The 15460-nt window shown below is 38.4% G+C and overlaps 1 protein-coding gene across 1 annotated transcript in view; it reads left to right on the top strand.

Moving 5' to 3' along the window:
- LDB3 (LIM domain binding 3) overlaps positions 1-15460 on the top strand; it is a 127539-nt gene that overhangs the window by 66190 nt on the left and 45889 nt on the right. The window contains 2 exon segments of the mRNA XM_068399673.1: positions 3507-3676; positions 4641-4677. Coding sequence (XP_068255774.1) covers positions 3507-3676; positions 4641-4677 — 207 coding nt within the window.

Here is a 15460-nt window from a genome sequence, read left to right on the forward strand (position 1 = left end):
TGTTTTGTTGTATGTCTGCATCAGGGTTAGAACACTGCAGTGTTCCTAAGTTTTTACTTATTATCTACTTAAATCTGAATAATGACTCCAGGGAGTGATTCACATGGTAAACCATAGTTTATAGTGAACACCAAGATGAAAAAATCACATTGCTACTTATTCAAAGAGGTCTGACTATCTTTAAAACTTGTTTTAATGTTAAAAATGTGTGACATGTATGATGATGTGAAAAAGGGGGACAATTTTTTATTGAACCCTACTAAAATACCTTAGGCTATAATATGAAAAACCCTCAAAAGCTCTAACCCATTTGGGAAGATTTTTTTTTCAGTAACATCAATTTAAAGTAATATGCTTAAAGATGCATGATATTTCTGCACATACACACCCAGATGGAAAAAAAATTAAATTAAGAAGAGGTATAACAGAGGTATTAACATGGTTATGTGCATCTTTAGGCTGTCTGTAAGAATCAACTGTCACATTTAGGTTTATGAAATGCTCATAATCAGCGATGCGCTCTATTTTACACTTCCATGCTGAGTGGCTCATATGTCCTAGTTACTCATGTGCAATATAATTATGATTTTAAAAAAAGAAAAAGGCCTGTTGCATGAAAGACAGAGTTGGAAATATTCCAATGTATTGCATTAATTTAGTTCCATTTATATGAGCGTGTTTCACTCTGCTAGGGAAGGTTAATTCGCCAAGCTCCATTTCCTGCTTTAATCATCTACCATAAGGATATTAATACGTCATATTAATGCCACACGTTGCTACCGTGAAATTTGTGGTCCGGCTTGTAACGTTTTTTAACTACCTTTGAGCTAATGGCGTATCTATACATACACTTTGAAACTGCTTTTTTGTATATTGGCCATAATATAAGAACAAAGCTTTTGAGCTAGGGGATTTAAACAAAGGAATTTGAACTGTCCAGGACTTGCACACCGCTGCTGCCGCAGTAGCCCGTGGTTGAAATCAGCAGTACTGTCTGTCCCGTGGTTTATTACCCTCTCTACAGCTGTCTGCAGCTGTGAAAGTTGCTATCACATACAGCAGTTTCTTAAGCTTCAGCAGGAATAAAGTAAATCTGGGGATATAAAGTTAACTGTTGGCCACAACCAGGCAGTCACCTGTGACAGTAATACAGGGCAAGGTACTGTGTGCTCAGTCAGTACTAAGACACAGGCCTGCAGTGCCTCTGGGAACCTGAAAACAGGGTCATCTTTTGGGGAACTTTGGAGCCTTTACAGTGCCAGAACCTTTCAGCATAGCCAAGAGTGAGAAGAGGCAGCAGAACTGTCACGAGCGGGTTGCTGACTTACCTTTGGTGTTACAGAGTACCTCTCTTCCACATGAAGACTATTTCTGCACAAAGTCAGCAGAAGGCAGGACTCACTAATGCGCTTATTCCCTGCCTCAGCAAGCCCTTCTGCCCTGGACGGAGGGCCGGAAGAGGCAGACTACTGCTCGCTCTCCCATCTTCTGTCTGAAGGATATGGCACTGAGTTGTCCATTGGTGCACACAGGAACACCACCAGTGGGAGCCCCTGATGGCACACCCTTCCCAAAATAAACAAGTCCACCTTCTGCCTTCCATACCTGCTAGTGCTTGGATAGTGTAAACACATTGCTCTAGGAAAGACATAGAATCATAGAATGGTTTGGGTTGGAAGGGACCTTAAAGATCATCTAGTTCCAACCCCCAAACGAGCTAAAAAAGGAGCTGGAAAATGCTGCTTCCTCCTGCAGGGCATCTTCCACACTGAGAGACTTTTTTACATAACTTTTATGTTTTGTGGCAGAGCTTAAACTGAAGAGTCAGGTTTTATTCTAAGCTATGATAGCTCCATCACGTAGGTGATTGCGCTGACACATGTAAAACAAAAATAACGGGGTTTTGTACTCTGCTGTGTCCTTAAGAAAGCTAGAAATTTGCATATACTGGGGGTTATGAGGAATATAAATACTCCTCTAATTAAAAAAAAAATCCTAAAGAGATGGGGTGCTTTTGGGTCCATAGCATATATAACCACACATCATATTTCCGAGCCCCTTGCAGTCTTACTTGAAGAAACATCCCATGCCACCGCTAGGTGTAAATCCATTAAACCAGTGTATATTTGCAGTGCTAGAGGAGGAGTGTGTCAGCTGGAAAATACTGCTACTTCAGGTACTACCTGGTATTATATTACAGCGTATGTTATTGCTGTAGGTAGGATATCAGACATGGTGCTTGGCTTTTTCATGATTTGTCTCAGGCTTTCAAATCACAAACCCAAGTTCTCTGTGGATTTCTCTGCAGTGCTATCTTAGAGAACACTAACTTTGAGCCTGAACCAAGAACGCAACTTTCATAGCAGGTGACTCCTCCCAGGACTTTATAGCAGTGACTTGGACCAAATGGCCCTTACCTTTTCACAGAGCCATTTCTCAATTTTCACGAAGTCGAGCGTGCTGCTTGCAAAGCTCTATATGGAATCGCATGTTAAAGCTGTTAGAATAAATCACTTGCTTCAAAAATAGACCTTGTATTTAGAGAAGTCACGGAGCCAAGTTACTCCAAGCACACATCATCCCCTCAGTGTCTATTTCTGCAGCTCTGTTAATATTTAATTTTAACTGTATGCTATGCAGAAGTTATTTTTGCAGGAAAAAAAAAAAGCTATTAAGTTACTAAGTCTGTTTCTAGCTTGGATCATAAATCAAAGAGAGGTTACCTCAGTTGCGCTACAGAGCTTCGTAGCTTTGACTTTAGGTGTGCAAAATTGGAAGTTTCTTCCTGGATATATCACTTTGCAAGGTGATTAGAGATGTTGTAAGACTCAGAGATACATTCGGCTGTTAAAGATTTCAGATAGAAAATATGTATGCAAGTCTTGAGTACAAGTCTAGACTTCTTATGCTTCACATGTTTAGTAGACAATGAATCCAGAGTTATGGCAGCTGGAAGTTTAATTCAGAGTTTGGCAAAGAATAATCATGTCTAGAAAAAGCTATAAAAGCCTATCATGTTATTTTTATAATTAAATATGGTTTTTATTTCTAATTGCAACCTTAACACACACTGGCCCAAAACTGTAATAAGACATAACGTAAAACACTATCAACATGAAGCTGTTTTTGTAAGAAATAACATGGGACAAGAATGCTCAGGGAAATAAATGCTTTTGCCTGGCATACTCTCCTTTATCACCACACATTGTTCGAACCACCGTCAGCTTGTGGCTGCATTGGCTGAGGAATCATGAACAGACATTTCCAAGCATTTTCACACATTTGAATATGCAGATTTGAATGGTAACAGGCCATTTCAAAGACAGATGAGCCATAACTTTCTTAATCCACATAAAATTGATCTATGTATTTTTTTAAAAACGTGGTATTTTCAAAGCCGTGTTTTGGATTGCTGTTACTCTGGATGAGAAGCTCTAAGACCAGAGAGAGGTTGGGATGAAAGCTACCATGTGCTGTTTCACAACGTTTCACTTTCTGAATTGCAGTTCCCTTCCTCTTAAAGACCCTCACATAGACAGTGCCTCACCGGTGTATCAGGCTGTGCTTAAAACTCAGAACAAGCCTGAAGATGAAACCGAAGACTGGAGTCGCCGTTCTGCCAATCTGCAGTCGAAGTCTTTTCGCATCCTTGCCCAGATGACTGGAACGGAGTACAGTAAGTCGAATAACAAAACATCCCCCTCATCCTGATTTTAGATTCATGTCTTTGTTTTCTTACCCCAGTATTAGCAACTGATACTCAATGAAGACTCATGTCCAGCTTCTAGTCATTGTCAGTGAGGGCTGTAACTTGAGGGAACTAAGACATCAAAGTGTTCGATCTCAGCTTATGCTTTATGAAGAAAATTCTTTGATCTGCCAGGGTTCTCACCATAAAAGTATAACAGACTATACAGTAAAAGAGCATTTGGGATCCCATAGTTGTTCTTACGTACAAATCAAATCTCTGCAGTGTAATCTTTCCTTTTCCAGCAGCCTAGACGTACAAAGCTGTCCATTCATTAGGAAAAAAAAGATAAACAACTTGTGTCTCTTCTAACAGTGTTTTATAGAAGTGACTTCCAGAGGTCAAAAAAAATCATGGATCACCATTTGTATTGAACCTATGGTTGTATCAGCTCAGTTATCTAAACCTAGATCTGTTGTGGATGTCATGGGAGCTTGAACTTTGTTGCCTGTTGCCTAAGGAAATGTTTTTCTGACCATGTGATACTAACCTCAGAGCTTGTTTCTGATGTAGAGAGAAGGAAGTTCAGGGACCTCCCCCACATCAGGGGGAACTACTTAGTAGTTCCTCCTTGTATCAATCTGCTGCTGCCTCTCATGCTTTCCTACAAAACAGCAGCCCCTCTCTGTAGAATCATTGCCTACAGCTGTGAAACATTGCTAATAAATGAAAGAAAGTAGTTGTAATGGCTACTTTCCTACTAACATCCTTCTTCCTAGCTCTAGGGAACTGCTCCTCTTCATGCTCTTCTTACAAAATCCACTGCTGCAAAGTCAGCATGAATGCACCTTTAGATAGGCTTTTGATATGTTTCTAAAGAACATAATTTTATTCATACAGCCAATTCCTTCCTTTCTTTTATTTTTTAACTGAAACATTTTTTCGCCTGCAGTGCAAGATCCAGATGAAGAAGCCCTGAGGAGGTCAAGGTAGGCAACTCCCTGTGAAAAATGTGGCTTTCTCCTTTACTGATAACCAAATAATGTTTTAAAACAGCATTAATATGAATGGACATTATTATCTTTTTGTCTTAAAATATTCTAATACATTTACTTAAAAATCACTAAAATTAAATGCTATCAGTGAGAGGCATTTGAATGAAAAGGATAACAAATTAGCATGTTTTTAGGAAATACAGTGCACAACTCCTGATGTGTGTGTTCAAATCTGAAAGCCCTCTGCACATGCAACTTTCGTGTACTTTACTGGGTGTGTGAATGCAATGAGTTCCTAAGACCAAGCCCTGTGTAACTACTTGATTGTGTAACTGGATGAAAGCATATAATGTTGTGATAGCACTGAAACTTGTGAGCAATTTATTTGGATGACCCTGTGATTGACATTTGATTCTCCTGAAAAGATACAGTAAAGGAGTTGTTTCCATCCGTATCCATAATCATTTACTTATGTTTTGTTTGGAATAAATACAACCCAAATTTGTAGAATATGGAAGCACAGGACTGCTTTTGCTAGTGGATAAGTGTATTTGTTTCATATGGTCTACCAAAAACACTGAAAAAGTGGATATGTTCAGAGATATAATAAGGAATTAAAGATTTATCATCATCTTATGTTGTCCTGCATAGCCAGGAAATAGATTTATTAGAGATTCTTATGTTGAGCTTAAAAACTGCAGCTGAATCAGAGCATCCTGCATGCAAGCCTGATTTTCTGTTTGCATTCTTCAAATCCCTATATCACGTTAGCTACTCTAAGCCGCTGGATGGGTTTGTGGTGTATTTGATACTCAATCCACTTTCTCTTCTTTTTCTTTTTCTATTTTTTTTTTTTCCTGCCATGTGGCTTCTATAAAGGTTCTGAGCTTTTGATCATAGTGCAAGTTACAGATGTTGAATCAGTGAGAAAGATGTGTCATCTTCCCTGTGAAAATACAAGTATACTTTCAGTTTATGCTTGCTATAAACCTTCCATTTCAGTTCACCAAAGTTCATGGCACGTGAACATCCTGAACATCAGGCTTGACGTTGCATCCCTCGGGGATTTATTTCTTCCCTCAAATGTGCAAGCCTAATTCTAATTAAATGTATTGTGCATTATCTGTTTTGATGTAATAGCACACATCCAGATCCTTATTATGATGGGATTTAAAGTGTTGTGCTGCACTTAACAGTCCCTCATACATATCTGAGAGTAATATGTTGTTTTAAAGAAATAATCTTTCTAGCTGTGGCTTTGGAAAATACTAGATATTGTAAACTTACTGTGGTATCAGATATGTTGAAAATAATTATCTAGTAACACACCAACATGTGTAAATTGCACATTCTATTCAGTGTAACTTAAAGTACATGACTATATCCACTGTGCTTTGCACATTTTCTGCAGTTTTGATGTATCACTGTGTTAATCTTTTTTCACAAGGACAGTTACGGTTATGAGTATATTCAGGCACAGCTGTATTACTAAAGAGGTTTAAGGGCATTCATTGGTAGTAGAAGCAGAAGGGAATACATACTAGGTAGTTATTACGGGTAAGGTGCAATTGGCATGAGCTCTGGTGCAAGGAACAAAATGGGGGTCTCCTTCCTGCCTACCTGATAGTGCTTGCCCCATCTGGGTGGCTTGGTACCTACCTCAAACGTTGCCCGTACTCCACTGCAGATTTGGTGGCAACAGCCCTGGTTATGTACACATCCATCATGTACTACTCTTCTGGGTCTATTGAACTCCTTCTGTTTACTCTTTTGGCAAGGCCCCTGCCACTTCTGATTTTGTAAAGGATGGAAGGACCTATGTCAGATATTCAGAATCCATGCTTTAACTGCACTCTTCCAGAACAAAAATGGAGTAGAAACTCCTCTTCAGTATCTACTCCAGGCAGCCTGTACCACCACACTTTCTCCATGCCCACAGTTTGGGATCACCTGAAATACTTCATGGGCTCCCGAAAAGCAAAAGTTTTCCAGAACTGTGGAACCTGAGTCTTGCCAGATGCAGTGTTGCAGTAATCCCATGCTGTGCTGGCATTCTGGAAAAGTCCTTCATGTTCCAAAACTTGAAACTGCCAGAGATTTCACAGTGTAGGAGAATTTTGGTCTCGGGCATGCTGTGAGCAATCTCTCTCTGGTGCTTTCATCTTGTCTCTTTGTGTCAGGTCCTTTAGTGTAGTCAGCAAGAACTGCATGAAATGGTGATCAGGTTTCTTCCAAACACTTGGGGGGAAAAAAAATTTAAAAAAAAAAATACATGTAGCTTATTTTTGGCAGAACTGTTTTAACATAAAAATAGTCACTTCTAGATTGCTGCTTCTAACTTCGTGACATATGCTCTGAACAGAACCCATAAAGCTTGGGAATTTTCAGATTCCTTTCAGTTAATATTAATGAGCGCGTTGCATGGCTGTCCTTTGCTCACGCTACTGCTATTTTGAAGGCACACATAAGATTATAACTTGCAATGAAAACTTTCCATTGCTGTTGTGATCATGGTAACGGAATATTTTCTGGAAAGATGGTATCCATTTCAAGCCAAACAGATGTTTCTGAATACCTGTTCCTTGAATGGAGGGGTATATCTTTAAAGCAGTAAGGGAATTCTTAAATTTCAGGTAAGACTCACTGTAGCTAGTGTGCTCCAAAGTAACTTGAAAAAATGCCGTCATGAAGTTGCAGCATTTCAGCTGGGAATACCTTATATCTTTTATTTACTTAAAAGCATAAAAGATAGTTTGAGAAGTCATACCTCAAGACTCTTTTAGGAGTGTTACTTGCATGACACTATGTTGTTAACAACAGAAGATTTAGAAATATCAGTGAATCTGTTGGCATTTACTCTGTTTATTGTTTTGTGCTTTATTCAGCCTGAGGAGTAAAACCAGCCCAGTCTGTTCATTTCTGTTTGGCTGGTTTCACTCTCAATTTCTGCTGCATTAACACAATTGTCTTGCGTTTTGGGTGTAAGTAATGAGGGGAAATTACCTTGTTTGCCATGGATTAAATATGTTTTGCAAATAACAAGAACATTTTATTTTCCATTCTGTTTGTTATACTTCTTCTTGACTGTGCTCTCATCCCGCATCCTCCTCCTTCCCCTTTTTATTTATGAAAACTGAATTTAAATACAGAGCATCTAGAAAAGATTAAATCCTGAGAGGTGCTGAACATTGCTTACAACTTGCTCGAGCACCCTAGTCTGCCGTCAAAGGTAGCTAGGAGTGTTTGCAGGAGGTGGCCAATACTTCACAGGACTGTGCTTTGAAAATCCCACGTTATTCTGTTTATTGACACAAATGACCAGAAATATTTATGCAAATGTCAACACTTTTACTCACGCTGAGAAAAGCTGTAGAAAAGTACTGCTGAAACCTGTGGCTGATGGTCCTTACAGGCAGGACAGCAGGATATACATATAGGCTGACCTAGGTATTACAGAATGGAAAATAATTGCATTAATTTTGCTCTTGTATGGAGTTAACTTTTACTGACTGCTCAGTTGAGGGGGAGGGAGGGAAAAGCGGAGAGAATCTGCTGGCAGGAAAACAATGGCATTACACTGCATTTCTAGCAAAAGCAGCCCTGTAATACCAAGGACAAGTCAAAGAATATGAAGTTATATCAAGTTACTTCTCAGAAATGAACAACTGCAAAACTTTTTCTACGTGGTCCAAAAAGGATCACCCAGCCTTCTTTGCGCTGATTTGAAAGCTAAGGAAAAAATCCAAATAAATTGTCATTGCCCTAGTTATAAGGCAGGGGAGTGGTAGCCATGGTCCCTAACCCCTTTCTTTCTCCCTCCTTTCTTTCTTCTCTGTGTGTGTCTCTCTCTGTCTCTGTCTCTCTCTCTCTTTCTTCATGCCACAGGGAAAGGTTTGAAACGGAACGTAACAGCCCACGCTTTGCCAAATTGCGCAACTGGCATCACGGCCTATCGGCGCAAATCCTTAACGTTAAAAGTTAAAAGCCCTCATTTAGCAGGCAAATACATGAGACAGATAGAGAATTACAGTGAAAAAAAATCAACTGCTGTCCTGAGTTAGAGCCTAGGAGTGTCACACGCACAGGAAAGACTTACTGCTAGGGCCGTTCTCTGAGCGCCTGTCTTCAGTAGATTTCTGTTGTGAGCCTGGTAGCCATTCACTGTCACCAAAAGGAAAATAATTATACAACCTGGTTCATGTTCTTCATTATAAAGTAGATTAGCTTTTATCCTTTCCTATATCAAATGTAACTTCAGTATACAGGAAAACGTCGCTATTGTACTCTCTTGACTTTAATTCTAGAAGGAAATGAGAGGGAAGTTATTGACAGTATTTCTTTAGGAGTGGGAGTAATGAGGCTTCTACTGCTGTAAAGATAATTAAGTAGGAGAAAGAAAGATGAAAAGTGACTGAGCCTGGCCTAGACTTTGCTAAATGTACAACATACTTAGTTTGCATAGTTGAATTATGCAGTTTGAAATAAGACATTAGCAATGTGAAGTTATATTTCTTCAATATATGATACTGGTAGGAGTCATTTGCTGAAACCATTGCTGTAAGTTTTCTGTTGGAAACCTGAATTTGTCATTATATGAAAGCTAGAGATAGCTGTGGTTGCACAGGATCTGTGAGGAAATGACATTTTGCTAGAGGTGATTTAGGAGTGAGAAGAATATATAGTACTACTGGTGCACTGAAGTTTTTAAAAGCATCTTGTAAGTTTTAAGGAATATGTAAGTTTTAAGGAATGTTGCCCATTCTGTATTGCTTTTGCTTTGACCCACATTTTTTTCTGTATATAGCAGCATGCTTTATCTGAAATAAAAGGTTTTAAAACTGAAATAATTACGTGCCTGTTTTACACAGTACTTTATTCTGTTTTAAAACAATAACTGCTTCAACTGATTATTGAAAGAAGGAGAACTTTTCTTTCCACAATAGAAAATTTTTGGTCAAAAAGCATTCCCGCTATTACCTATAATTCTCACTGGACCCTTAAGTTACCTGAATTACAGTAAACCTGACAAAGCAGTTGAAAGAACAACAACAGAAATGAACAAATATTGTATTAGATGTGAACGAAAACAAAGCATAATTAATAGATGCTAGATGACAACCTATAGATAATATCGTTTAGCATTGCCGTGTGAGTAATATGCATTCCCTGGCAATAATTATTAATTTGTGCCCATGGCGAAGGCACTTGAGACATTGCTGGTGCTTAGAATGGGATCTTTTTGTTTCAACATTACAACAGTGCTTTGCTTTTAAGCTGTGTCAGGCAAGATATGGCAAACCTATACCAAAGGCTCCCAAATATTTCTATTTTCTGTTTGAAGTACACCAAGAACAAATGTCACTTCCCTTTCTAGTTTATGCTCTGATCATTGCATGAAACAAAAAAACACAACTAAATTAAACTGTTCATGGTTTCTGTAGAAACAGTTGATGTTAGCCCCCAACAACCTGCATTAGGAGTGCTTAGCACTGATTGAAGCAAAGTTTCTGGTGATAAACACTGGTCTCTGCAATGGAAGGCTGACTCTGTTGCAGCCCTGCCTAGAGCCCTCAATAAATTTTTTTTAATTAACTTCTATAAACTGCAACTTAGATACCTTTATCTGGTAGCAGGCATTCTGATCAAAGAGATTAGTGCATGAGATTAGATTGAAACTCTCACACTTTTTGCTGCTTCCAAACATCTGGAATTTATATCAGCAGCCCATACAAGAACAAAGTTCATTCAAACTCCCATTGTTTCTCTGTATTATAGAAGGAAGGAAAAGCTACCATTCATGCAGGATTTTGCATGAATCAACCACATACCGGAGTGTTTAAAGGAAAAAAATGTAGCTATCATACTTTTAAAAAAATGTAATTTTTGAGTAGTATTTAAGAGTACATGAGCACTAGTTCCTTTTAAAATGGATGTCACGTTTCTTAGATAAGTACCGTGGCAATTCAGTAAGCATGCCATTTAATAGACAACATTCATTTATATTTTCCTTAGGGGAACACAAACAGATTCTGATCATGCCATCTTATTAGCGCCTGTGGAAAATCAGCATAACTGCATGAAATAAGAGCAAGATTAGAACTTTTCCTGAATGTTGCTAAGATCAAACTTCGGTTCAGAGTGGGTGAATTTTATTTATATACGGGAAATTTTGATAGAATTTAAAATATCAATAGGCAATTAACTTTTTTCATAAACATCAAATGTACCTAAGTAAAAAATCTTCCAGTTCTAATTTTCAACTGAATTAAATGGTTTTCTGGATAAGTAATAATACAGTGTTTTCAATTAAATAGGAATTGTGTATCCTTAATGTTTTATGAACATAATACAGATAATATGTGTTTCAAATAGTCCTAGTGCATGTGGTATAATAGAAAAGAAAATGTCTAGATTACATCCCAATGTTTATGCTTAATGTTATTTTTAAAGGTATTTTTTGATAAACAGAAAAGCATAGTTTGATCAGATGTTAAATTAATACGGATGTAATTAAGGAACCCCTCCCCCTTAGCTCTGCTTCAGTGGATTTAATGATTAAAAATTCAGTGCATGTAAACCAGATCATCAGAGAAATAGTTGTAATCCTTTTTCCTGGAGGATACAAAATAGAATCTAAACACTCTCCAAGCTTGTAGAAATTCAGTTATTTATGTAATTACAGAAAAACAGTCATAGAAAAAATCTTCAATAGTTGGTAACTTTTGGAACTTTTGCAATGATAAAAACCTATTGTGAAGGTGCTGTCATTAATCCCTAAGGCAAGGTGGTTTACTACAGCATATTTCTACTGCTTAGTCCAGTCCCTCTCAAAAAATCTCCCAAGTGATGGGCTTTGTTAATTAAACTGTCAGTCAAACTTTTCTATCCATTTTTTTGTTTATACGTAGAGTAGTAATTCCTTATCTCTTACTCCTCAAAAATCTGCCTTTTTGTTGTCATGGCGATCTTCAAGCTCAGAAAATGATCTTTCTTTATATAACTATTAAGAGGCCTTGTTTTTCCCTCCCGAGGAGGAGGCAAACTTTTTCTGTAAGGCGAAGAAATTGGGCTGGATTTGTCATTCTACCACATCTCATTGCTAGAAACTGTAACAGACTTAGGCCTGATAAGAAACCCCTAACAGCTTTAAGAAACCACTAACTTTGTTCTAGCCAAAGGTCAAGTCTGGCCTGGTTATGCCCTATTTTTAATACATCCCGGCTTATCTCACTGTATATTGCTTTTGATTGACCAACCCCACCTTGCAGTGTTTCTTGACCATTTGCAGAAGTCTGCTGTTTTGCCTATTAAAATTAGTCTCAGTTAATGAGAGTGAGGCTTAAAATAGGTTCCTGATTGAAGACTTGATGAGTCATGTAACTCTTTAAAACAGCACTGATGATAGGCAGGTGTATCTGTCCCATGCTGAATAGATTTTGAACTGTGACTATTCTGCTGAGCAAAGGACAATGGTTGGTGACAATAGTGTCCTCTAAATAGCCTCCGTGCCAAAAATAAAGTAAAATGCAGGATGTGGATAGTGAAATTAACCCCCTGCCCTTCCCAATATTGCCAGTAAAGCGTAGTGTTATAAGCATTTAATGAAGATACAACAAAGCTGATGCCAGTAGGAAATCAAAAGGCCTTCCAGGTAAATCTGCTTGTCTGGTTATGACACAGGGAAATGCTCATTTTCTGCTGTGGTATAAGATTGCTGGATCGAAACTAACCTGTTTCCTGAATACTGCTGCCTTGCCTTCTACTCAAATGGTCTCCTCCTCACCTCCTACGGTGCTTAGTTTGCAGCAGGAATACTGATTGCATGCAGTGTGTGCCGATGGGACATGGCTAGAATGTGACTTTAGGAAAGCAGGCATGAGAACTTGACCTCTCTTCCTTTCATGCATGATAAAAATTACAAAAGGAGAACGGTTCTGTGGCTCCTTCCCTTGCCTCCCTCTTTTCACACCTGCCTGAATGGGAAGGAGAGTAAGTTTTTGCTATGTAATAAATATAGAGGTCCCTTTCTCTTCATTGTGGTTTCCCTCTCATTATGCACAACTGTATGGAGTATATCTTCAGTAGTGAGGAACAAGTATTTTAGGGCCTACTTCATCACTTTTGAAAAATCCAATTCCTGCTTATCACAGAGCTGTCTGAAGCCTTCTTCAAGGGCAGAAGAAGTGACACCAATTTTTCACTTGTGCACTCAGGTTTCCCCAGGGACTAAGGTGATTTTGTGGTTTCTTTAGCAGTGTCTACCATGAGTTTCAGTGACTGGGACTATCATTACATGCATCAGAAAACACATGGATACTTGCACAAATGTAGTTTGCAAAGTTAAAAAGCTAGAATTTTGCTATGGTACATGGTAGTGCCAGATAATAACTTTCTTTAATTAGTTAGCCTTTAATCAACAGCTTTCTGCAATATACATGAAAATGAATTGACTAAAATTTGCTCTCAAGCACAATAACATTCTTTGTTCAACTGCTCTGATAAGCAGCAAAGGCACCTTGAACCTCTTCCTTCGTTTGCGAGAATTTCCAATGATTAACATTGCTGACCTGCCCAGTTGCCAAAAGCTTCCTATCTACATGCTAACCAGATTACCAAAATCCTGTTGAAAGATATACCTTATTTTTCCACAACAGCCGTGAAATAAAGCAGACTTCTATAGGTAGCTTTCTCATTTAAGGAACATAACTGCAATAAATAATAATAAGCACATCAGTTTAATATATTCTGATCCCCACTTACCTTTTAGCAGCTAAAGAGTGACAAAAACATAGGAATAGTGAACTAACTCAATTGTCTCTATGGAATTCTGAGTGAAACCAGAAGGGAAAATTGATCAAATATAATGTCTCTGCCTGCCCCCCCCCCAAATACTCCTGAAAGTTCTGTGGGAAAAAGGAATTGAGAGATTATAAATTCCTTGTTTTCAATCCAGTTCTCTGTAGATGGTGACTGTAAGGTATGGTGTATCCACTTGAATGTACTCACTTAAAATTGAAAGAGTGAGGCCTCCAAATAAATTAGCAAATACCATGAAGCTTTTCTCAAAATAGTTCATAGAGAAAGTAATGCATAAGCTAACAGAGCTTGTTAAAGCTCCAGATTCAATTTCGTGTGGGGGTATGTGTGTACTGACCTATATTTAACATCTCATCTTTACCATCTCAGTCTTCTGCATGTTCCTGTCCAGCACTTAACTTTTGCACAGGCAGAAATTAACATCACTTTCATTCCTACTGTGCAACCGTTAAGATTCTCATATGCATCCTTCTGCTGATGTAGATGGCTAACCAAGATACCAGGGCACAGTGCTGCCTTTTTTTTTGACTACTCCCTTGCATTGCTTTCAGTCCAACAAGGAAAAAGCAGTACTTGCATGCAGCAGGCTTTCCAACAAGCACATGTAACCCAGAGGCACTCAGCTGGGGTCTGTGGATCATCAGACTGGCTCACAGAGCTTTGTTTAGGGTGAGCTGGAGAACTGGCTGATAGCACAGCACTGGCACTGCTTCCTTTTATTCTGCTTCTAAATTACATTAATGTCAGCAAAATTACCCTAAATCCTAAGAACTTCCTAATAGTTCATTTCCACATAAGCATTTGTTGTAGTTGACCCAGAATGTTACATGATTACAAATGAGAGAGAGGGAAGGTAAGAAAATCCTTAAGAGAATTTATGAAATGAAATGTAAACCACATTCTGAAAGAATGACAACTGCTCTAACTCATACCGCTTACTTATTTGGTTCAGGAACTGAATAGAAAAGACACATTAGTATATTTCAGATGCAGCTTCAAACTTAGGGTAATACAATGTAGAGAAAGTGTGAATTTTCTTATCATCAATGTGCACAAATTAAAAAGTAGCTCTAAAAAACTACCAGCTGAAATTGAGATCTATGGGTTCTTGTTCTTGTCTCAGCTTCCCTGGAGAAAAGTGAAGTCATGATGAGAAAGAACACTTCAGTGAAAGGGGATACCTAAACTTGCTGTGCATTGGTTTTGTGTGTAATGGTCACAAACATAAACTGGAAAGTCCGGATCCTGTGTTCAGGTGCCTGCTGGCAGATACCTGCGCTTCATCAGTGGGGCTATAAAAAGCTAGAGGGGATCATTCAGATAAATCCAATTGCACACATAAGGCCAAGATAGGGAATAATTATCGGAAATATATCCCAGCTCAAATTGCTCCACATACTCAGAATTTTGTGGTCTTTGTTCTTGTTAAAGTGATGTGTTTACCAATAAGATAAATTGGAGTACATATACTTGCATGCCAAATATCACTATGTAAATCTTGGAAAAGAGTTATCTTAACTTGCACCAACACCAATGCTGCTGTATTTCCAGCTGCATTTGTTATTTGACTGTTAAATATAACAGCATACCAGTAGATGCCACTAAAATGCATCCATAGGAGGTATTTGCTTTGATTTTAGTGAGCTGCTTTGATTGAGTTCCATACTACTCAATGAGAATGACTTGTTTGTTGTTTTTTCTTCCACTGAATATATGATAATGCTTTTCCTATTCTGTGGCACTGTCTGCACAAACCACGATACCTTCTGGGAGAAATGTATTTCCCTGTGTTGGCAAGCAGACATACTAGTAGGATATACTGTAATCGTTTTGGCGTGGGCTGCTCACATTCTTAACTACAGTGGCTGAAAAAGAGAGGTTAGCTCTTCTTCTACCCCTTTTTTCTGATCCCAAGCTAAAGTTTTAACTAAACCATGATAGTTGTCTTCTGTCCTCTCCA

This window comes from Nyctibius grandis, chromosome 4 (assembly GCF_013368605.1).
Source record: "Nyctibius grandis isolate bNycGra1 chromosome 4, bNycGra1.pri, whole genome shotgun sequence".
NCBI lineage: Eukaryota > Metazoa > Chordata > Aves > Nyctibiiformes > Nyctibiidae > Nyctibius > Nyctibius grandis.